At 39.5% G+C, this 24,393-nt stretch overlaps 1 protein-coding gene across 1 annotated transcript in view; it reads left to right on the top strand.

The window, feature by feature from the left end:
• Nucleotides 1-24,061, top strand: part of LRRC8D (leucine rich repeat containing 8 VRAC subunit D) — a 130,591-nt gene extending 106,530 nt beyond the window's left edge. The window contains exon 3 of the mRNA XM_052637434.1: nt 21,169-24,061. Coding sequence (XP_052493394.1) covers nt 21,171-23,747 — 2,577 coding nt within the window. The 5' untranslated portion in view covers nt 21,169-21,170 and the 3' untranslated portion in view covers nt 23,748-24,061. The remainder of the gene's footprint in view (nt 1-21,168) is intronic.
• Nucleotides 24,062-24,393: the final 332 nt, after the last annotated feature.

The following is a 24,393-nucleotide window of genomic DNA, read 5'->3' as shown; positions in this document are numbered from 1 at the left end:
AGCGAGGAGCAACTTCAGCACTTTCCCACTTTGTACAGTACAAGTATTATCATTTTCTTTGTATATCCTGTTGGGGCAAAGTGTAAGAAATGCTGTTTAGATGGTTTCAGACTATTTCTGCTCTTAAAAATTTTTTTTTGTTTCTAGATTTCTTACTAGAAAATATCGCATTGGCCAGAAAATTCATTTGGGTCTTTAGAAAAATTCAAACTAACTTTTTGGCCAAGTCAGTAATTGTAATATGTAACATGCTCCCGTGATAAAAGGTGTCTCCATTCATGAAGCAGTAAAGACTACTGTGAGACATCAACTACTTTGAATTAGCTATAGTGTGAAATACCTAAGATAGAATGTGTCTACAGATTATTTGACTAAAAGATCTAGATTTATTTATACATCAGCCTTACAAAGTGGCATCATGTATTTCTAGCCGTGTGGCCCGTACTTAGGATGACAACAACTTCTGGTTTTCCTGGAAAAATTCCAGTTATACTTATCCTGGCATCTCACCTTGTTTAGCATTTGTCACTATCGAGAGTTGTCCAGTTCAGAGAGTGTATTTTTGTTGCCTATAGTTGGTCTGAGTTATTGGCAATTTCCTTGATGGTCATGTACTTAACTTTGATGTCATTTTTAGGACTGTTTACCCTAAATAATTGTGGACAGAATGGTGTAGTGGTTCATGGTTCATCTTTTGCAGAATACGTAAGGTAGGCATCGACAGATCTTTAAGCTCTAGGAACACAGGACTGTATCTATCTTATTCCATGATGTATATATTCTCAGCAACTGTCACATCACCTAAGCCAAATATTTATTGAAAATATAAATGGTACAGACTTAATGACTTCATGACAACAGAGGTTTCCTAAGGTCTCTGATGGGTAAGATAAGTTATCTTCAACTACAAATCCCTATTACCTAACACAGTGTCTGGTGTTTGAGAATGAATCGCTGAATGATTGACAGTTACTCTCGGTCTTAACACTGACACGCTCTACCTCATGATATTGGCCCATCAAGACAGAAGACATTATGATTATAGTTCTAATGTGTTGCATGTAAATTACACAAATGACCCAATTGTTTCTTGGTTATAATGATTTGTTTTTATTGTTCTGGCCTCTCATGAGAAAAGAAAGGGAAATGATACTTAATCACTCCCAAAATGACCATACCTCAGAAGGATAAATTCTATCACTTAAAAGATTTAGACCTTAGTTTACTTCCAATATCTGATACTTTGGTCTGGAATTCCCAGTGGGTGTTCTAGGAATGGGTACCAGATGGGTTAAACGTAAGTTCATTCAGGCAGAGCCAAAAGCCTTGGGCCTGATTGTGTTCATCCTCTTTAGTTTACCCAAAGGCATGTAAAAACATCTTCTCTTGGCCCATGACATTAACTAGGTTGGGAAATACCATTAGTGATCTCTACAATGGAATTGCAGATACTTACCATTGATACTCAAGTATGTAACATGGTTTTTCAAAAATGTTACCTTGAGCCATTTTTTCCAGAGTTAGGTTAATGTCATTCTTTAGCAGAAAGTAAATATCCCCATATCTCCAAGGTCAAAGATCTTCATGTAATTTTCAAAGAAGCATCTCATCTGAGGTAACTTACAGCATACAGAATTAGAAATTATTTTTTTATAATTAAAGTGATTATGTATAAGTAAAGTAACTATGTACCTTCCCAATTCAAAACATTTAGGGATTTTTACAGATGGTGGGCTACTCAATTGTGATTTCATTTTATAGCTCCACTAATTTTTTATGACTGGGGGAAATAAATATAACATCATAGGGCTTCCCTAATGGCTCAGATGGTAAAGATTCTGCTTGCAATATGGGAGATCTAGATTCAATCCCTGGGTTGGGAAGGTCCTCTGGAGAAGGGAATGGCAACCCACTTTAGTATTCCTGCCTGGAGAATTCCATGGAGATAGCCTGACAGGCTACAGTCCACAGGGTTGTAAAGAGTTGGACACGACTGAGCAGCTAACGCTTTCACTTTCATAACCTCATGACTGTGGCTGTCTGTTAAATCTCCACTAGTTTGTATAATTGGGGGCAAAGGAGAGGAGCATGAACTCCATGCACATTTTGGCTACTGAAAGGACTTTCCAGTTAAATGTCCTACCTACCTGCTTTTCTAAATATTGTTATTAATTTTCACAAGAGCTGCACAAATAGATGGTAAGTCCTTAGAAAGAGGACTAAATCTTAGAAACAAGATTTAGCAAACTGAAGATGACTAAAGCATTTCTTTGAAAGAGGAAAAAAGTGGTATTCTGCCAAACTTATCAGTTTATCACGACTAATTCTAAAATAAGGCTTTGTTTGCATTTCTCTAAAAGGCTAACCCTTTGGGGTAATTTTTAGTCAACTCTAAGATAGTTTCTAGTGTTGATAATGAATTCCACTATAACACAGATTATGTTATCAAAGGAAGTAGGTCTGAATTTTCTCACTAAGGTTTCTCCAGGAATGTGCATCATGTTAACACTTGAGTTTACAGTATGTTTTTAATGGATGGAGGTATGAGTAAATGTAAGTAAAAGCTCAGGCTAAGAGTTAATGTGTATAATGCATATATAAAATTTAGCCGAATTGTTTGGAAGCTAAAGCTAAGTGGAGAACATATGCATTCCACAGCTCTCTTTCTTTTTGAGGGAGCTGCGCTGGGTCTTAATTGCAGCACGTGGGATCTTCAATATTCACTGTGGCATGTGGAATCTAGTTCCCTCATCAGGGATCGAACCCAGGGCCCCTGCATTGGGAATGCAGAGTCTTAGTCACTGGATCATCTTGGAAGTCCCTCCATAGCTCTTTATATCAGTAATCATGAGGGACAATCTTTTCGCACCTAGTAGCAAAGATATATTTTTATAGGGTTCTTTCTATAAAGCAGCTTATTCAATACAGTGAATAATAACAAAGGCTAATTTTATTAAGCACTTATTACTCTGTTCTGGGCACTTGCTTAGTGCTTTGACACAGTTTTTTTATTTAAATGTTTACTGACCCTAGTAAACTGCACACACAGTCAGAACTTCTGTGTCCATTGCCTGTGGGGAAGGACAGAGAACCCCCATAAGGACAAGGAGAAGGAAGGCCTGAGGCTCTGGCAGATTCATTATCTCAGGGAGTCTGCCTCTCTTGTGCTTCTTCCTTCCTGACCTTTTACATCACCTGGCTGAGTGTTTAACTGGTGCTCCTTTGCCTCTGCCCAGAGTTCACACTGACTTGTCACACTCCATCAGGAATCAGATTCTGTCCTGCTCAGGGTGTGCCCAGACTTACCTTTGTCTTTTTGTTTTCCTGTAAAATGTTTAATTATGAACCAAACTGCCTGCAGATGGTCTATCAGAGTGAATTACCTTCAAAATAACTTGTTCCAAAGAATTGGGTCATGCCATCCATCTAGACATTGAAGAACGCCTGTCAGAGCTGATCACTTTGACTTTGGCATCTTTAATAGTGACCTTCTATGTCTCTGTAATTAATAGTGGCAGCATTGGCTCCCAGGTTCAGGGCCTTCTGAGCCCTCTCTTAGAATGCTGTTACAGGCTGTATGATTCATTCAGTTACAGACCTTTATCAGGTGGCTGTCCTGTGCCATGCCCCTGGGGGAATGCAGATGAAAGAAACTCTCCTCCCTTTAGGTTAGGGATTCAAACCCAGATGGAGGAAGAAAGGGAGCTGGACAGACAGAAGGTTTGAGTGTATATTGAAATGTCTCCATGAGCAACCATTGTCTTAATTCTGTGTATATTTTTAGTACTGATGGTTGAGATCGCCTAATAAACTGCAGAGTAGCCTTTTTCAACTAAATAAGTTACGTATCCAAGGTACACTGTATCAACATCTAAGTATCTTTTCCTGACTTTGAGAAGTGTTTGAGGTAAGTAGAGTGCGGTACTCAGATGGTTCCTTATTACCAAACCAGGAATTAAAAACCGCTAGGCTCCTGGGTGTCCACATCCAGAGCAGATATCCATGGGTTTGTCATCAGCAGGGCTTTCTGTCTCAGTCACAGCTAGAAGAGAATGTGGCAGATTTCCCAGGACCATGGAAAGCTGCTAGGGCTTCAGGGAGCTCCTAGTTCACTTTACTTAGCCCAGTTTCAGGCATGTGCCAGCCATACTCTAGAGAAACAAGATTGAAAGTTAGTGACCTTAAAAGGAAAAAGATCATTTTGGGTCTAAGTTTCCATCTTACAGATGGAAAGAAGCAGCGGAAGTGCAAATAAAGCTCTCTTTAGGAGTCCCACTGGCTGCCTAGTAAACTGGATGGGGTTATGATTATCGAGGTTTGACCAAACGCTTAGTTCTGAACTTGGGATAGCTTTCTCTGGATCCCTTACGCACATTATTATCTGGGAGGTTTTTGCCCAAGCTGACGCCTGTGGCAGGCAATTTGTTATGTAAGTGTATGTTGAAATGTCTGGTCAATAGTGATCAGGTAACAAGATGTATTAATGTGCCTCTGGTCAATAAGTTATTAATGTCCTGCTGGCTCTTTTTTTTAGGGGCTAATCAGACCATTTTTCCATTATTTCTTTTTCTGTTTGTGTTCCTCCAGGCTGCTTTCTCAGGCAGGACAGCTGCTTTATTATTTCCCTTTTTATCTTTAGGACTTATATCCAGCATGCAGAGTGTATTCCAAAAATATTTGTTGAATGAAATGAAGCTTCTAGTAGAAGGTACATTAAGGGAGTCCTGTAGGTCCTGAAGCATTTCTGAAATCCTTTAGCCTGAGTTTGTGGTTTAGGGAACACGAGTGATAACTTGTAGAAGAGATTCTGATGCTGTGTGGAATAAAATGTGAAAGTCATTGGTTTAGAGGCTTTTTTTTAAAATTGTTCCATGAATAAGATCTCATGAATAAGATCACAAACATGGACCTTGACTTTTAGAATTAAAAGCTGAAAGAGAAAGCAAAACAATTCACAACAGTGTATTAACACTTTTTAAAAAATTTTGCTTTAGATCTGCTAAAATGTATTTAGAGTTTTATTTCTCAGCTTAAGAGCTTTGAAGTAAATTTTCTCTGTGAATAGCAGTACTCTAGAGAAAAAATTCCAGTAGATACTAAAATATACTTTGTGTAAAGTTTTTTTATAGTTCACAAGTTCTGAATTTTCTCTAATCCTCTTCTTTCAGGTATTCAATGGATGGGTTTTGCCCAATGTGGAATCTGATTTTGATAGGGTTTATAAAAGAAGTTTTCTGAAAAATCTGGAATTTTTTTCTTTTGAATACTCTTTTCAGTTATTTTTGTGGCATCTAATCCAAGGTAGTATTAGAAGAAAAATATTCTTAAAAGCATAATTTCTTTTCATAATCTTTGAGGGAGTAGCACTAGTGATTTGTTTTATTTGTATGTAGAATTATATCAGCTATAGAGTGTCTTGTATCATTATAATCTATATCTCTTAACACTTACATAATCTTGAAAGATGGTACCAAAGAATTTATTTGCAGGGCAGCAGTGGAGAAACAGACATAGGAAACAGACTTATGGCCATGGGGAGAGGGGAGGAGAGGGTGAGATGTACGGAGACAGTAACGTGGAAACTTACATTACCATATGTAAAATAGATAGCCAATGGGAATTTGCTGTATGACTCAGGGAACTCAAGCAGGGGCTCTGTATCAACCTAGAGGGGTGGGATAGGGCAGGGGGATGGTTTGACAGAAAACATTCTAAAATTCTTTGTAAAGAAAACAACAAATTTCTGTAAAGCAATTATGTTTCAATTAAAAAATAAATTTAAAAAATAAAATAAATAAAATTTCAAGCAACATTTATGTCATACCAGTCAAACAGAGCTCTGTTGGAAAAAAACTGAATCATTCTCATTCTGTATCTGAAGCATTTATTTTCTTTAATGGTATGAATTTTAGGGATCTGAATTGGGTATGGTATGTGTGCATCCATGCACATGTATATATTGGGTGTTGAAGAATGGTAATTAGTAATGACAGTTATAGTTTATTACCTCTTGTGAACTTTAATTTGTTTTCCTTTGACTTGTTTCAGTGAACGGTTTGAGAATTTTATCCTCACCAGTCTCTTGAGTATTCTCCAATTTTCCCAGTTTGACTAAGAAGGCTGATTGTTTTTCTTTTTATTCATGTCCCACTTTTTATTTATTTATTTTTTTGTAATTTCATTTTTTTCTAATTAATTTATTTTTTAATTGAAGGATAATTGGTTTACAGAATTTTGTTGTTTTCTATCAAACCTCACCATGAATCCCAGCTGAGCTGCAAGGGGAGCCTCCCAGAACATTGTAGAAAGAAAATGAAAGTTGGTATTTGATTGGGTAGTGCACTCATGCCTAAGTGAAAAGTATATGTATTAGGTTGAGTAATTAAGCTATTTGCTTCTTCATACATTAAACTCTTTCATTAAATGACATATCAAGGCTATTTGACTTTTTTCTTTTTTTGATAAGCTCTTTCTTTTTTTTTAAATTTATTTTGTATTGGAAGATAATTGCTTTACAGAATTTTGCTGTTTTCTGTCAAACCTCAACATGAATCAGCCATAGGTATACATATATCCCCTCCCTTTTGAAACCCCCTCCCATCTCCCTCCCCATCCCACCCCTCTAGGTTGATACAGAGCGGCTGTTTGAGTTTCCTGAGCCATACATCAAATTCCCGTTGGCTGTCTATTTTACATATGCTAATGTAAGTTTCCATGTTACTCTTTCCATACATCTCACCCTCTCCTTCCCTCTCCCCATGTCCATAAGTCTATTTTCTATGTCTGTTTCTCCACTGTTGCCCTGTAAGTAAATTCTTCAGTACCATTTTTCTAGATTCCGTATATATGTGTTAGAATATGGTTTATCTTTCTCTTTCTGACTCACTTCACTCGATATAATAGGTTCTAGGTTCATCTACCTCATTAGAACTGACTCAAATGTGTTCCTTTTTATGGCTGAGTAATATTCCACTGTGTATATGTACCACAACTTCTTTATCCATTCATCTGTTGATGGGCATCTAGGTTGCTTCCATGTTGTAGTTATTGTAAATAGTGCTGCAGTGAACAATGGGGTACATGTGTCTCTTTCAATTTTGGTTTCCTCAGGGCATATGCCTAGGATTGGGATTGCTGGGTCATATGGTGGCTTTATTCCTAGTTTTTTAAGGAATTCACATACCTTCTTCCATAGTGGCTGTGTCAATTTACATTCCCACCAACAGTGCAAGAGTGTTCTCTTTTCTCCACACTCTTTCCAGCATTTATTGTTTGTAGGCTTTTTGATGAGAGCCATTCTGACCAGTGTGAGGTGATAGCTCATTGTAGTTTTGATTTGCATTCCTCTAATAATGAATGATGTGGACCATCTTTTCATGTGTTTGTTAGCCATCTGTATTTCTTCTTTGGAGAAATGTCTGTTGAGGTCTTTTTCCCACTTTTTGATCGGGTTATTTGTTTTTCTGGTATTGAGTTATATGAGCTGCTTGTATATTTTGGAAATTAATCCTTTGTCAATTGTTTCATTTGCTATTATTTTCTCCCATTCTGAAGTTTGTCTTTTCACCTTGCTTATAGTTTCCTTTGCTGTGCAAAATCTTTTAAGTTTAATCAAGTCCCACTTGTTTACTTTTGTTTTTATTTCCATTATTCTAGGAGGTGGGTCATAGAGGATCTTGCTTTGGTTTATGTTATTGGGTGTTCTGCCTGCTTTCCTCTAAGAGTTTTATAGTTTCTGGTCTTACATTTAGGTCTTTAATCTATGTTGAGTTTATCTTTGTGTATGGTGTTAGGAAGTATTCTAATTTCATTCTTTAACATGTAGCTGTCCAGTTTTCCCAGCACCATTTATTGAAGAGGCTGTCTTTGCCCCATTGTATATTTTTTCCTCCTTTGTCAAAAATAAGGTACCCTTAGGTGCATGGGTTTATTTCTGGGCTTTCTATCTTGTTCCATTGGTCTCTATTTCTGTTTTTGTGCCAGTACAATGCTGCCTTGATAGCTGTAGCTCTGTAGTATAATCTGAAGTCAGGAAGCTTGATTCCTGCAGCTCCATTCTTCTTTCTCAAAACTGCTTTGGCTATTTGGGGTCTTTTGTGTTTCCATATGAATTGTGAAATTTTTTGTTCTAGTTCTGTGAAAAATGCCATTGGTAATTTGATAGGAATTGCATTAAATCTGTAGACTGCATTTGGTAGTATAGTCATTTTCACAGTATTGATTCTGCCTACCCAGGAACAAGGAATATGTCTCCATCTGTTTATGTCATCTTTGATTTTTTTCATTAGTGTCTTATAATTTTCTGTGTACAGTTCTTTTGTCTCCTTAGGTAAGTTTACTCCTAGATATTTAGTTCTTTTTGTTGCAATGATGAATGGAATTGATTCCTTCATTTCTCTTTCTAATTTTTCATTGTTAGTATACAGAAATGCAAGTGATTTCTGTGTATTGATTTTGTATCCTGCAACTTTGCTAAATTCACTAATTAGCTCTAGTAATTTTCTGATACTATCTTTAGAGTTTTCTATGTACAGTATCATGTCATCTGTAAACAATGAGAACTTTACTTCTTCTTATCCGATCTGGATTCCTTTATTTCTTTTTCTTCTCTGATTGCTGTAGCTAGGACTTCCAGAACTATGTTGAATAATAGTGGCAAAAGTGGACACCCTTGTCTTGTTCCTGATCTTAGGGGGAATGCTTTCAGTTTTTCACCATTGAGAATTATGTTTGCTGTAGGCTTATCATATATGGCTTTTACTATGTTGAGGTAGATTCCTTCTGTGCCCTTTTTTTGAAGAGTTTTAATTACAAATGAGTGCTGAATTTTGTCAAAGGCTTTTTTTGCATCTATTGACATGATCGTATGGTTTTTATCTTTCAACTTGTTAATATGGTGTATCACATTGATTGATTTGGGCATACTGAAGAATCCTTGCATCCCTGGAATAAACCCAGCTTGATCATGGTGTATGAGCTTTTTGATGTGTTGCTGAATTCTGTCTGCTGAAATTTTGTTGAGGATTTTTGCATCTATGTTCATCAGTGATATTGGCCTATAGTTTTCTTTGTTTGTATTGTCTTTGTCTGGTTTTGGTATCAGGGTGATGGTGGCCTCATAGAATGAGTTTGGAAGTGATCCTTCCTCTGCAGTTTTTTGAAAGAGTTTTGTAAGGATAGGCATTAGCTCTTCTCTGAATGTTTGATAGAATTCTCCTGTGAAGCCATCTGGTCCTAGGCTTTTGTTTTTTTGGAAGATTTTTGATCACAATTTCAATTTCAGTGCTTGTTATTGGGTTGTTCATAATTTCTATTTCTTCCTGGTTCAGTCTTGGTAGGTTGAACTTTTCTAAGAATCTGTCCATTTCTTCCAGGTAATCTATTTTATTGCCACATAGTTGTTCATAATAGTCTCTTATAATCCTTTGTATTTCTGCACTGTCTATTGTAACCTCTCCTTTTCATTTCTAATTTTGTTGACTTGATTCTTCTCTCTTTTTTTCTTGATGAGTCTGGCTAAGGGTTTGTCAATTTTGCTTGTCTTCTCAAAGAACCAGCTTTTAGTTTTATCAATCTTTACTATTGTTTCTTTCATTTCTTTTTCATTTATTTCTGTTCAGATCTTTATGATTTCTTTCCTTCTACTAATTTTGGGGGTTTTTTCCTTCTTCTTCTTCTTCCAGTTGTTTTAGGTGTAAAGTTAGGTTGTCTATTTGATGTTTTTCTTGTTTCTTGAGGTAGGATTATGTTGTTATAAACCTCCCTCTTAGAACTGGTTTTGCTGCATCCCATAGGTTTTGAGTTGTCATGTTTTCATTGTCATTTGTTTCTAGAAATTTTTTTATTTCCCTTTGATTTCTTCAGTAACCTGTTGGTTATTTAGAAACATGTTGTTTAATCTCCATGTGTTTGTGTTTCTTATAGTTTTTTTCTTGTAATTGATATCTAGTCTCATAGCATTGTGGTCGGAGAAGATGCTTGATACAGTTTCAATTTTCTTAAATTTACTGAGGTTTGATTTGTGACCCAACATGTGGTCTGTCCTGGAGAATGTTCCATATGCACTTGAGAAGATTGTGTATTCTGTATTTGGATTGAATGTCCTGAAGATATCAATGAGATCCGTCTCATCTAATGTACTGTTTACGACTTGTGTTTCCTTATTGATTTTCTCTTTTGATGCTCTGTCCATTGGTGTGAGTGGGGTGTTAATGTCTCCTACTATTATTATGTTACTGTCAGTTTCTCCTTTTATGTCTTTTAGTTTTGTCTTATGTTTTGAGTTGCTCCTATGTTGGGTGCATAGACATTTACAATTGTTATGTCTTCCTCTTGGATTGATCCCTTGATCATTATGTAGTGTCCTTCCTTATCTCTTATAATCTTCTTTATTTTAAGGTCTATGTTGTCTGATATAAGGATTGCTACTCCAGCTTTTTTTTGCTTCCCATTTGCATGGAATATATTTTTCCATCCTCTCACTTTCAGTCTTTATGTGTTTTGAGTTCTGAAGTGGGTTTCTTGCAGACAGCATATATATGAGTCTTGTTTTTGTATCCATTCAACCAGTCTGTGTCTTTTGGTTGGAGCATTTAATCCATGTACATTTAAAGTAATTACTGATATATGTGTTCCTATTGCCATTTTCTAATTGTTTGGGGTTGATTTTGTAGATCTTTTTTCTTCTGTTGTATTTCTTGACTATATAAGTCTGTTTAACATTTGTTGTGAAGCTAGTTTGGTGGTACTGAATTCTCTTTAACTTTTGCTTGTCTGAAAAGCTTTTTATTTCTCCATCAATTTTGAATGAGGTCATTGTTGGGTACTGTAATCTTGGTTGTAGATTTTTCCCTTTCAGTACTTTAAATATATCCTGCCATGCCCTTCTGGCCTGCAGAGCTTCTGCTGAAAGATCAGCTGTTAATCGTCAGGGGTTTCCCTTGTATGTTACTTCTTGCTTCTCCTTTGCTGCTTTTAATATTCTTTCTTTGTGTTTAGTCTTTATTAGTTTGATTAGTATGAGTCTTGGCATGTTTCTCCTTGGGTTTATTCTGTATGGGACTCTTTGTGCCTCTTGGACTTGATTGGCTATTTCCTTTTCCATTCTGGGGAAATTTTCAACTATAATCTCTTCAAAAATTTTCTCATACCCTTTCTTTCTCTCTTCTTCTTCTGGGACCCCTATAATTTGAATGTTGGTGCATTTGATGTGGTCCCAGAAGTTTCTGAGACTGTCCTCAGCTCTTTTCATTCTTTTTACTGTATTCTGCTCTTCAGAAGTTATTTCCACCGTTTTATCTTCCCGCTTATTGATTCGTTCTTCTGCTTCAGATATGCTGCTGTTGATTCCTTTAGAGTATTTTTAATTTCAGCAATTGTGTTGTTTCATGTTGTAATTGTGTTGTCTCTGTGTGCTTATTCTTTAATTCTTTTAGGTCTTAGCTAATTGGTTCTTGCATTTTCTCTATTTGTTTTCAAGGTTTTTGATCATCTTTACTATCATTATTCTGAATTGTTTTTCAGGTAACTGTCCTATTTCCTCTTCATTTATTTGGACTTCTGTGTTTCTAGTTTCTTCCTTCATTTGTGCAGTATTTCTCCGCCTTTTCATTTTTTTTTTTAAGTTATTATATTTGAGGTCTCCTTTTCCCATGCTTCAAGGAAAGTTGAATTCTTTCCTTGAAGAAGGTTGAATTCTTTCTTCCTTTTGGTTTCTGCCCTCCTGAGGTTGCTCCAGTGGTTTGTGTGAGCTTTGTATAGGGTGAGATTTGTGCTGAGTTTTTCTTTGTTTTTCCTCTGATGGGAAGGCTGAGTGAGGTGGTACTCCTGTCTGTTGATGATTGGGTTTGTATTTTTGTTTTGTTTGTTGTTTAGATGAGGCGTCCTGCACAGGGTGCTACTGGTGGTTGGGTGATGCCGGGTCTTGTATCCAAGTGGTGTCCTTTATGTGAGTTCTCACTATTTGATACTCCCTAGAGTTAGTCCTCTGGTAGTCTAGGGTCTTGGAGTCAGTGTTCCTACTCCAAAGGCTTAGGATTTGATCTCTGGTCAGGAATCAAGATTCCACAAGTGGTTTGTTATGGCATTAAGGGAGAGTAAAACCAATATCCAAAAATGAGAAACCAAAGATGAACCCCAGACAAATGGCAGTTACAAAATCAGGTAAATAATAATTAAAATAATGGAATATACACATATACATATACCCCCATGAGCAAAGTGAAAACAGTCCAACAAAAATAAAGTACAGTAGATTGATCTGGTGAACAAAGAAAATCAAAAATTATATTTACCAGTTAAGAACAAAACTAACTTAAGCACAAATTGGAAAACAAAACTAAAGCCAAGTGCCCAGTGGGGAATAAAGCAGTGAAAACAAAACTAACAAATATGTTGAGAGGAAAGGAAAGAAAGAAAGAATAGATATGCAAAGTTAAATAGAGGTAAATGAAGAAGATTTATATACATTTAAGATTAACTGCAAGGGAAAAGAACATTAGTAAAGGCAAATGAAAGAATAAATGTCGAAAAAATATAATAGGTTTAAAAAATTAAAAATTAAAATTTTAAAAAAGAGAAAAGAAAAAAATGAAAGAAGAAAGAAAAGGGGGGAGAAAAAAGGAAAACTCCACAGAACTGCAAAAGCCCAGTGTAGAGCCAGAGGTTTATAACAACAATAGAAAGTGTGGCTGAATAAACACATATACATATACACCCATAAGCAAAATCAAAACACTCCAACAAGAATTAAGTACAATAGATTGACCCAGCAAACAAAGGAAAACAAAAATTATATCTACCAGAACAAAACTAATTAAAGCACAAACTGGAAAACAAAGCAAGGTGCCAACTGGGGAATAAAGCAATGGAAATAAAACTAACAAATATGTTGAGAGGAAAGAAGAGAAAGAAAAGAAAGAAAGAATAGATATGCAAAGTTAAACAGAGGTAGATAAAAAAGATATCAGTTAAAGATTAACTGCAAGGGGAAAAGAACAGTAGGAAAAGCAAACAAAGAAATAAATGTAGAAAAAATAACAATAGGTTTAAAAAATTAAAAAAGAGAAAAGAAAAAAAGGAAAACTCCACAGAACTGCAAAAGCCCAACGTAGAGGTTTATGACAACAATTAAAAATGTGACTGAGGGAAAAGAAAAAAAAAACTCAAAAGTTTAATTGGATTTCTTAGTGCCAATAAAATTGACAAGTACAACAGAGAGGGGAAAAAAAGAAAAAATAAATCCAAAAGAATCTGCAGAACAAGTCAAAAAATAAGAATAATAAATGTTTTTCCTGAGCCTCTGCTGTCAGAGTCCTTTCCTGTGCTGGGACTTACCTCCCTCGGATGCCCTCCAACACTACTGATTTCTGGACAGCTCAGATTCTAATCTGGTCCTACATCTGTATGTTCTTGCCTCCAGTGTCCACAGCTATCAGAGCTAGTGCGTTTTCTTTTGTGGGAGCTCTCAATGGCCTTTTATATATTCCATAGACACAGAATCTGCTTAGTTGATCATGTGATTTTAATCTACAGCTTGTACAGCTTGTAGGAAGGTTTTGGGTCTTCTTCCTTAGCCACACTGCCCCTGGGTTTCAATTGTGGTTTTATTTCCACATTTACATGTGGGTTGTCCCCTGGGGTTTAGCTCCTAAGACTGCCCTGGAGCACTTAGGTTTGCCCCTGTGAGGCCCAGCTGTGGAAGTGGTGCGGCTGCTTGGGTCGCAGGGGTTCTGGCAGCACCAGGTACTCGGGGGTGGCTAGGGCAGCAGGAAATAGAGTGCTCTAGAAGGGTATGGCAACCAGTATTGGCCAATATGCTCCAGTATTCTTGCCTGGAGAACCCCCTCTCTAACAGAGAAGCCTGGCAGGCCACAATCTACAGGGTCAGAAAGAGTTGGACAGGACTGATGCGAGCCTGCATGCATAAACACAAGACGTTTTGGGGGGTTTTTTGCCTGTGGCAGCTCTGCCCCAGTGAGAGTTGAGTGTGAAGGTGGTGCAGCTGCTTGGCTTGCAGGGACCCTGGCAGCGCTAAGTGTCCAGGGACACAAACTGCCTCCACAGCAGAAGTTATGGCCCTATCAGAGTCTTCTTTTCCGAGCCTCTTGTACCTGGCGATCAGAAGGCCTCTTTGGCCAGTCTTTCTCCATAGCTCCGCCAGTTCAGGCACTTAGAGGGATCCTTTGCATGGGGTCCTTCTCTGCTGTTCGGCACATCAGGCATATAGAGGGCCCCACCCTGTAGATCCTGAAGACTTCTCTGGTGGCTCAGACAGTAAAGCATCTGCCTACAATGTGGGAGACCTGGGTTCAATCCCTGGGTTGGGAAGATCTGGAGAAGGAAATGGCAACCCACTCCAGTATTCTTGCCTGGAAAATCCCATGGACAGAGGAGCCTGTTAGGCTACAGTCTATGAGGTCACAAAGTTCGTTCTTTCTTTTTACCTTGTAAATCGGTACATCAGGCACTTAAAGGGGCCCCCTGGGTGGGGTCCTACTCTGTAATTCAGTGTATCAGGTGTTTGATGCCCCAGCCTCTCTATTGCTCAGCTGTTGATGCTGGCCTGTGGAGGGAGAGAGGCTATGGTAATGGTTTCGCCCACTACTCATGACTCAGCAGTATCGCCTTGCTTCCATGGCTGCCTGGCTTTCCTCCACAGGCATTTCCCACCATGGTCTCCTCCCTCACATCCCCTTGATCGGTCTCTCCACAGTCAACAGCAGCCCTCGCACGGGGATTGTTCCACAATCCCTAAACTCCGGCTCCCAGCCACTGCCCCTTCTAGGACACCTGCGTTTCTGCCTGGCATATGTATGATTGCAGCAAGTACAGTCTGATTCTCATTCCATTTAGGCTGCCACAGATCAACTGTTTCAATATCAGCCTTAAATGGCTTTCCTCTGACTCAGACAATTGCCCCGCTGTGCAGACTGGACCCCTGCTTCAGTTCCCCCACTAGCTGAGGGTAGGTCCAGTCCTGTTAATACTCATGTTTTTTCCCCTAGTTCCTTCCTCCTACTGAGTTTTGCGTGGATCTATATATTCTTTTCACCAGTCAGGTCCTCCTGTCCGCTCCCAGCTGGTGCTCTGCATGCACTTCTGTGTCTGAAGGTGTATTCCTGATGTATCTGTGGAGAGATGTACTCCACGTCCACCTACTCCTCCGCCATCTCGTTCTCCCACTTTTTTCTTTTTAATAAGAGTAGATGATTATATTTTTCTGTTTTAATGCTAGACTTTTTCTTATTATGCTAGTAAGAATAATCTCATTAATATAAGTTTTCCAGCAAACACTGCCACATTTACATGCTAATAAACAGGGAAAAAGAGCAGGATTTGAACCCTGGTCTCTTTGGATAATAAAAGTTGTGTTCTTTCTAGGATAATTTGCCACCTCCCAATATAAATAATTTTAAATGAAATTTTTTTGAATGAATAAATGAAATTGAATGCAAAATTTTGTCTTTTTTTTTTTTAGAATGAATTCTGTGTACATAGTGCTACATGCTAAGTTCAAAATTCAAGAATTTGGCCTAATCATTTTCATTAAAGACTAAGATGGCCTTGCTTTCTGCTCTGCATTCTGATTTAGCTGGTGTCTTTGGGTCTTACTTTGTGTCAGACCCTGAATTAGGCATTTCCAATACCTGCCCCACATGACCCTGAGAGGTAGATGTTGATATCAAGATTTTATATGTAAGGCATGGGTGCTCAGAAATGAGTAAAATGCTAAAGATATTTCTCCAGAACCAGTTCTGTTCAACCATAATAGCTTAGCAGTCATTTAAAAACATATTTGCACTTAGAATATATGTAGTCCAGCCAACAATGCAGAGAAGGCAATGGCACCCCACTCCAGTACTCTTGCCTGGAAAATCCCATGGACGGAGGAGCCTAGAAGGCTGCAGTCCATGGGGTCACTGAGGGTCAGACACGACTGAGCGGCTCCACTTCCACTTTTCACTTTCATGCATTGGAGAAGGAAATGGCAACCCACCCAGTGTTCTTGCCTGGAGAATCCCAGGGACAGGGGAGCCTGGTGGGCTGCCGTCTGTGGGGTCGCACAGAGTTGGACATGACTGAAGGGACTTAGCAGCAGCAGCAGCCAACAATGAGGCTATACTCCTATTTACTTTCACTTTCCTTTTTCTGCTGAGAGTTGGTTTGCTGCTGCTGCTAAGTTGATTCAGTAGTGTCCAAATCTGTGTGACCCCACAGACGGCAGCCCACCAGGCTCCCCCCATCCCTGGGATTCTCCAGGCAAGAACACTGAGTGGGTTGCCATTTCCTTCTACAATGCATGAAACTAAGAAGTGAAAGTGAAGTTGCTCAGTTGTGTCTGACTCTTAGCGACCCCATGGACTGAAGCCCACCAGGCTCCTCTGTCCATGGGATTTTCCAGGCAAGAGTACTGGAGTGAGGTGCCATTGCCTTCTCCGGAGAGTTGGTTTAGGCAGTAAAATAACAAAGATTGAGGTTTAACTTCTAAATTTTAATAGTTTAACTGGGATATAGTTCATATACTATAAAATTTACCCATTTAAGGTGTACAGTGATATTCACTCAGCCATGTCTGACTCTTTGTGACCCCAGGGACTGTAGCCCACCAGGCTCCTCAGTCCATGGAATTTCCCAGGCAAGAATACTAGAGTGGGTTGCCATTTCTTTCTCCAGGGGATCTTCCCAACCCAGGGATTGAACCCAGGTCTCTAACATTGCAGGCAAGTTATTTACTGTCTGAGGCAACAGGGAAGCCCTTTAAGGTGTACAGTTCAGTGCTTAATTTAGTATAGTCACAGGGTGGTCAAACCATCATAATTTCTAATTTCTGAATCTGACTGTTTGTTGTTGGTTTATTCTACTATCATTGGCCATAAGATAAGAAATAGAATCATATATCATAAAATAATGTAGACCCAGTCTCTATAATTTTCTGATTCATCTTTGTCCAACCAAAGTCCAGTAACTTCGCTCTTTCAACTTTAGTACAAAAAGCTTCGTCACCATCCATGAGAAATATTTGCTTATAGGATATTAAGCTGATTTTCATATGTGCCATAGAGAAGTCTTAGAATGTGACATCTACTTCCTCATAATGTAATTCTTGAAGACATATAAAGGGGAACCCAAAGCATGTATGTAATTAGTATTTATTAATGTGCCTTCTTCAGGTTTAAAAAAAAAATCCTCTAATAACCATTGATAGCCATTTCTGACTAATGGATAAGGAGATCAAGCCTCAAGATATCTAGATACAGTCTCTTCCCTCGTTAACTTGACTTTTAGATTAGAAAAAAAGTCACCTGAGGATCATAAGAGACTTAATAAACTATGTTATACGAATATGTAGTTAATGTACTTTGTACACACTCATGTATACTATATATGAAGAGCAATTTTTATTTTCAAAGTGCCACTGCATCTTTAATTCGGGTAGTGGTTGAAACACTTCCAGTTTTCCACCCAGTTTTTGGTTGGTAAAATTGGAGAATGGACACATTAATTAAGTCCTGTGTTCAAGATAAGACCTAGTCAATGGTCGACATTGCAAAAAAGTACTGGTTTCCTGCCTATGGCCCAGGTACTTCCTTATAACTTCATTGAAACCATCCTTGGTTTCCATCTCTTGACTTACCCATTAAATGTGATATCTATACAGAGACATACTAGACTAATAACAGAATAACATTAGAATGTACAGATGTGAGAACTGGACCATAAAGAAGGCTTAGCACCAAAGAGTTGATGCTTTTGAACTTCAGTGGTAGAGAAGATTCTTGAGAGCCCCTTGGACAGCAAGGAGATCAAACCAGTGAATCCTAAAGGAAATCAACCCTGAATATTCATTGGAAGGACTGACGCTGAAGCTCCAATTATTTGCCCACCTGATGAGAGCTGACTCTGGGAAAGGCCCTGATGCTGGGAAAGATTGAGGGCAAGAGAAGAGGGCAACAGAGAATGAGATGGTTGGATGGCGTCACTGACTCAGTGGACATGAGTTTGAGCAAACTCAGGGAGATAGTGAAGGACAGAGAAGCCTGGCGTGCTGGCTGTTCATAGGGTCACAAAGAGTCGGACACGACTTAGCGACTGAACAACAAGAATCCCTTATAGTTTCTGTAACATAATTTCTCCCATGTGTCTATGCCATTGACTTGCTATTTGTTCTGCCAAAATTATATTCCTCTACTCCCCACAACCCCATGGAAGTTCTCATCCTTCCGGTCTCATCTGAAAAACCAGATCTCTGCAGTCCTCCCATTTGCCCAGTGTGGCTGTAAGTTTGCCCTGTTCTGTGCCTCCCCTATACTTTGCATTAACCAGGCAAGAGTGATTTTCTTACCATGTCATAATAATACACTTATTGCTTGTCATCTACCATTTGAGCAGGAGCTCCTTGAAGGACCATTTCTATCTGCTCCTCCATGGTGCCTGACGCATGTTTTATTTTGAATTCTGAGTGAATGTCATGTTGTTCTAGGGAAGGTGTTGATTATATAATTTCATTCCTCTGTCTCCTCAAAGCCAAGGACAACAGTGAGAAGGTCCTTCCTTCAACAGCCAAGGCTTAACCAAGAGCACAGTAACTGGATAACAGTGTGATAGAGAAAGAGATTTCAAGATGAAAGATTCTGTTAGCTCTGTCACTTAAGTGGCTCAGGAAGGTCGCTGAAGATTTTTGTGCCTCAGGTTTCCTCATATCCTTGGGCAATAGTAGTGCCTAGTTCACTGGGTTATTGTGAGAATCAGTTGAGACATTTTATGGAAAAGTAGCTTGCAAACATGAGAAGAGACCTTCAAATCTGGTAGAAAGAACAGGTGGTTTGGCCTTAAATCAGATTTTAAGCCCAGACTCCACCACTAATGATTTGACTTGCACAACTTAACTCCTGAGAGCCTATGTCTTTGCTTGTCAAAGGAAAGCAGTAACACTTAGGCAACTTAGAGTAATGCTGTGAAGGTTAGATGGAATCCAGGCAACGCTCCATTTATAGTCCATCTGTGTGTGTTCAACAGTTAGCAACCAGCGCTTTTGCACATTGTATATTCATACCTCTGCACCCTCTTTTCTGTGGCAGATTTTACCCCAGGGAGAGCAGGGCCTTCCTCTCAGGCCAGGGAGAGGACAGTAAGGGCAGGCTGCTGGAGGAAGTTACTGACTCTCCCGGCCTGTGACCCCAGCTGGCCTGGGCGTGCCTTGGGACAGGGATGAGGCAAAGCCTCAGTGTGGTGTCCCAGCACATTCCTAGGGCAGCTGTTTCTACTGCAGCTTCTTTTACCATTTCTTTTTGAAGCTCCTTATTGAATTTAAAGCATGCATACCAAAAAAGGTACATAGCCTAAGTGTATAGATCACATTTTATAAACTGAACACACCCACGTAACCAGATCATTCATTCTCATTACTGCCCGATGTTCCACTTTGTAAATGCACCACATTTGATTTTTCTGTTCTAGTGCTGATGGACGTTTGGATAACCTACAGTTTAGGGGTGTTGTGGAGTGCTCTTGTGATTGCTTATTCATGTCTTTTGAGGGGTGTATGTATTTCTCACGGGTGTATACTTAGTAGTGGGAATGCTGGGCCATAGAGTGTGCATATATTCAGTTTGGGTAGATATTAAAAAAAATTTCCCAGCATGTTTGTATAAATTCATACTCCCACCAGAAGTGTTTGAGTTCTAACTGCTCCACATCCTCACATCTTCAGTATTATCTGTATTTTTAATTTTAGGAGTTCTGGTGGATTTTACAAGACTGTGTAGCATTTTGGAAGTGGAATCATTCCCTCGGCCCCCAAAGCTTCAAATTTAATACGTTCATTTTCAGGAATGTGCTGTGTACAGAAGCAGGGGATTGTGAAGATACAAAGCTCCTGCTATGGTGCTTGGTATATGGAAGGAAGATGACAAATGATAGCTGCTATCATTATCATCCTCCTTGACATCATCATCATCACTACTCACTGTCTTCTTTGCTCTTAAGAGGAGAGAGTAGGACACGGTAGATCCAAGGGTGAATAAGACATAGTCTCTACCCAACAGGAGCTCAAGAGCTAGTTGAAGAGGCCAGCACTGGAAATAGATTATTTTTAGAGGGTACAATAGGAACTTGAGAAAGAGGTAGTGCTTGAGCTGGGACTTGAAGAAGTCAGAGTTCAACAGGAAAAAAAAAAGGAAATGGCAGGGGCACAAAACCCTTGGTGGGGAGTGGCTGCTGTGGGCAGCATGCTAGAAGAGAAGAGCCATCTGAGGCTGGAATCATTGTGTGCTGGTGTTGGTGTTTCAGGGGTTGTCACCCTTGCTAGGATGCATGGGGCAGAGCTGGTGACCATTCGGGGTCCGTGTGACATTACAGTACCCTGCTGCTGTGTTCTCCACCCTACATCTTTTATTTTCTTCGTCAATCAGCCTTCTCTTCTCTCTCTTGGGATCAAAACCTGTCCCGAGTACAAGGTGCTTGAAAACCACCACTGAAGCTTTGATAGCTGCAAAATGTCAGTGGTTACAAGGATCCCACAGCTTCTTTGCTGTGTGTTCCTTTAACTATGTTTATGTTGAGGACTGGCTAATAGTTTTTATTCTCGTGTGGGTCCAGGTTGCTTGTGGTGGCAATTAAGTTTAATAAAATGCTCTTCTGCCAGTGCCATATGTAGACCATGAATAAATGTTCTTGAGGAATTTTGATGATTGTGATGATGGCGATAAGGGTGATGATCAAGAACTAATACAATGTCTCATTGATTGAGCATCAACTATGTGTCAAGCATTGGCTGTATAACAGTAAGGAAGATGGACACGATCCTTATCCCATGGAACCTAGAATCTTAGGGAGGATCAGACAAGTAAATAGTTGGTTCTACTAATATAATAAGGGCTGTGATGGATAGAGGTACACAGTTGTGTGAGAGCACACCAGAGAAGCACCTCACCCAGACTAGGAATCAGGGAGGGCTTCCTGGGAAAGGCAACATAAACTGATAGCCTTGTGAAGGGAGGTGGGGAGGAAGTATTCCACGCAGAGAAAACTGTGTAGGAGGAGTAGAGTGCCAGGGAGGTTGGCTAATTGGAGAAGCTGGAAGAAGAGGCTAGAAATAGAAAGCATTTTGCCACTTAATGTTTTCATTTGCATCTGTGTCATAATGTCTTTTGTTTGCCTGTTTTCTAGGAATGTTTACCCTTGCGGAAGTTGCTTCACTTAATGACATTCAGCCAACTTACCGAATCCTGAAACCATGGTGGGACGTGTTTATGGATTACCTGGCTGTTGTTATGCTGATGGTAGCCATCTTTGCAGGAACCATGCAACTTACCAAAGATCAGGTGGTCTGCTTGCCAGTATTGCCAGCTCCTGTAAATTCAAAGGCACACGCTACACCAGGAAATGCCGACATTACCACCAACATCCCGAAGACGGAATCAGCCACAGACCAAGACCAAGATGGGCGGATGACAAATGAGATTTCCTTTGGCGCAGCTGCTGTGACACCTGACATACCTCTCAGAGCCACATATCCTCATGCAGATTCCACAGCTCCAAATCAGGAGGCCAAGAAAGAGAAGAAAGACCCAACAGGCCGAAAAACAAACTTGGATTTCCAGCAATATGTATTTATTAATCAGATGTGTTACCATCTGGCCCTTCCGTGGTATTCCAAGTACTTTCCATACCTTGCTCTTATACATACTATTATTCTCATGGTCAGTAGCAACTTTTGGTTCAAATATCCTAAAACATGCTCAAAAGTAGAGCATTTTGTTTCGATATTAGGAAAGTGCTTTGAATCTCCTTGGACTACTAAAGCATTGTCTGAGACAGCGTGTGAAGACTCGGAGGAAAACAAGCAGAGAATAACAGGTGCCCAGACTCTACCAAAGCACGTGTCTACCAGCAGTGATGAAGGGAGCCCCAGCGCCAGCACCCCGATGATCAACAAGACTGGGTTCAAATTTTCAGCCGAGAAGCCCGTGATCGAAGTCCCCAGCATGACCATCCTGGATAAAAAGGACGGGGAACAGGCCAAAGCCCTGTTCGAGAAAGTGCGGAAGTTCCGTGCTCACGTGGAAGACAGTGACCTGATCTATAAACTCTATGTGGTCCAAACAGTTATCAAAACGGCCAAATTCATTTTTATTCTCTGCTACACAGCAAACTTTGTCAACGCAATCAGCTTTGAGCACGTCTGCAAGCCCAAAGTGGAGCACCTGACTGGTTATGAGGTGTTCGAGTGCACCCACAACATGGCGTACATGCTGAAAAAGCTGCTCATCAGTTACATATCCATTATTTGTGTGTATGGTTTTATCTGCCTCTACACTCTCTTCTGGTTATTCAGGATTCCTCTGAAGGAATATTCTTTTGAAAAAGTCAGAGAAGAGAGCAGTTTCAGTGACATTCCAGATGTCAAAAATGACTTTGCGTTCCTTCTCCACATGGTAGACCAGTATGACCAGCTCTATTCCAAGCGTTTTGGGGTGTTCTTGTCAGAAGTCAGTGAAAATAAGCTTCGGGAAATTAGTTTGAACCACGAGTGGACATTTGAAAAACTGAGGCAGCACGTGTCACGCAACGCCCAGGACAAGCAGGAGCTCCATTTGTTTATGCTGTCAGGCGTGCCCGATGCTGTCTTTGACCTCACCGACCTGGATGTGCTAAAACTTGAGCTGATTCCAGAAGCTAAACTTCCTGCTAAGATTTCTCAAATGACTAATCTCCAAGAGCTTCACCTGTGCCACTGCCCTGCAAAAGTGGAGCAGACTGCTTTCAGCTTTCTCCGCGATCACTTGAGATGCCTTCACGTGAAGTTCACTGATGTGGCAGAAATTCCTGCCTGGGTGTATCTGCTCAAAAACCTTCGCGAACTGTACTTGATAGGCAATTTGAACTCTGAAAACAATAAGATGATAGGCCTCGAATCTCTCCGAGAGTTGCGGCACCTTAAGATCCTCCACGTGAAGAGCAATTTGACCAAAGTCCCCTCCAACATTACTGATGTGGCCCCACATCTCACCAAGTTAGTCATTCATAATGACGGCACTAAACTCCTGGTACTGAACAGCCTTAAGAAAATGATGAATGTTGCCGAGCTTGAACTCCAAAACTGTGAGCTAGAGAGAATTCCACATGCTATTTTCAGCCTCTCTAACTTACAGGAACTGGATTTAAAGTCAAATAACATCCGCACAATTGAAGAAATCATCAGTTTCCAGCATTTAAAACGACTTACTTGTTTAAAACTATGGCATAATAAAATTGTCACCATTCCACCCTCCATCACTCACGTCAAAAACTTGGAGTCACTTTATTTCTCTAACAACAAGCTGGAATCCCTACCGGTGGCAGTGTTTAGTTTACAGAAACTCAGATGCTTAGATGTGAGTTACAACAACATTTCCATGATCCCAATAGAAATAGGATTGCTTCAGAACCTGCAGCATTTGCATATCACAGGGAACAAAGTGGACGTTCTGCCAAAACAGCTGTTTAAATGTGTTAAGTTGAGGACTTTGAATCTGGGGCAGAACTGCATCACATCCCTCCCAGAGAAGATCGGTCAGCTGTCACAGCTCACCCAGCTGGAGCTAAAGGGGAACTGCTTGGACCGCCTGCCAGCCCAGCTGGGCCAGTGTCGCCTGCTCAAGAAAAGTGGGCTTGTGGTGGAAGATCACCTTTTTGACACCCTTCCCCTGGAAGTCAAAGAAGCGTTGAATCAAGATATAAATATTCCCTTTGCAAATGGGATTTAAACTGAGATCCTGCATGCACATATGTGTGCAGGAACCACTTCCTAGATTGCAGATGTTCACGTACCAGTTATTGCAAGATGATGCATTTTAGGAGTAGATACACCTCTAAAAATACAACACAGAGAGAGGAAGCATAGAAGGCTGATAGAAGACATAACTGAATGTTCAGCGTTTGTAGTGTTTTAAGTCATTTACTTCCAAATCTTTTCTCTCTTTTTCTTTTTTCTGGGGAAAGGGAAGGAAAAATTATAATCACTAATCTTGGTTTCTTTTTAAATTGTTTGTAACTTGGATGCTGCCGCTACTGAATGTTTACAAATTGCTTGCCTGCTAAAGTAAATGATTAAATTGACATTTTCTTACTATACCACCTTTTTTTGAGGTGTCTTGATTTACTTTGTTTAATTGGTATAATAAGGCTTTAATTCAGACCACTGAAGGCACGTCAGGTAAATTTAGATTTGCTGAAATGCTGATTTCTTTTTTTGTTTTAATTTCAAGCACCTAAAATAAGCACTTCTTATAATATTTAACTGGTGCTACCACTTCTGAGAATCCCATTTTATAGATTTTATACTCTTGAAGGCCTGAAATGCAGCAAAAGAGTGTAGATCGTTGAGGGAGTTCAGTTTGTTTTTTTAAGAAT

Source organism: Budorcas taxicolor, chromosome 3 (assembly GCF_023091745.1).
Source record: "Budorcas taxicolor isolate Tak-1 chromosome 3, Takin1.1, whole genome shotgun sequence".
NCBI classification, from domain to species: domain Eukaryota; kingdom Metazoa; phylum Chordata; class Mammalia; order Artiodactyla; family Bovidae; genus Budorcas; species Budorcas taxicolor.
The sequence above is the reverse complement of the archived record's forward strand: the minus strand, read 5'-3'. Positions and strand labels throughout refer to the sequence as shown.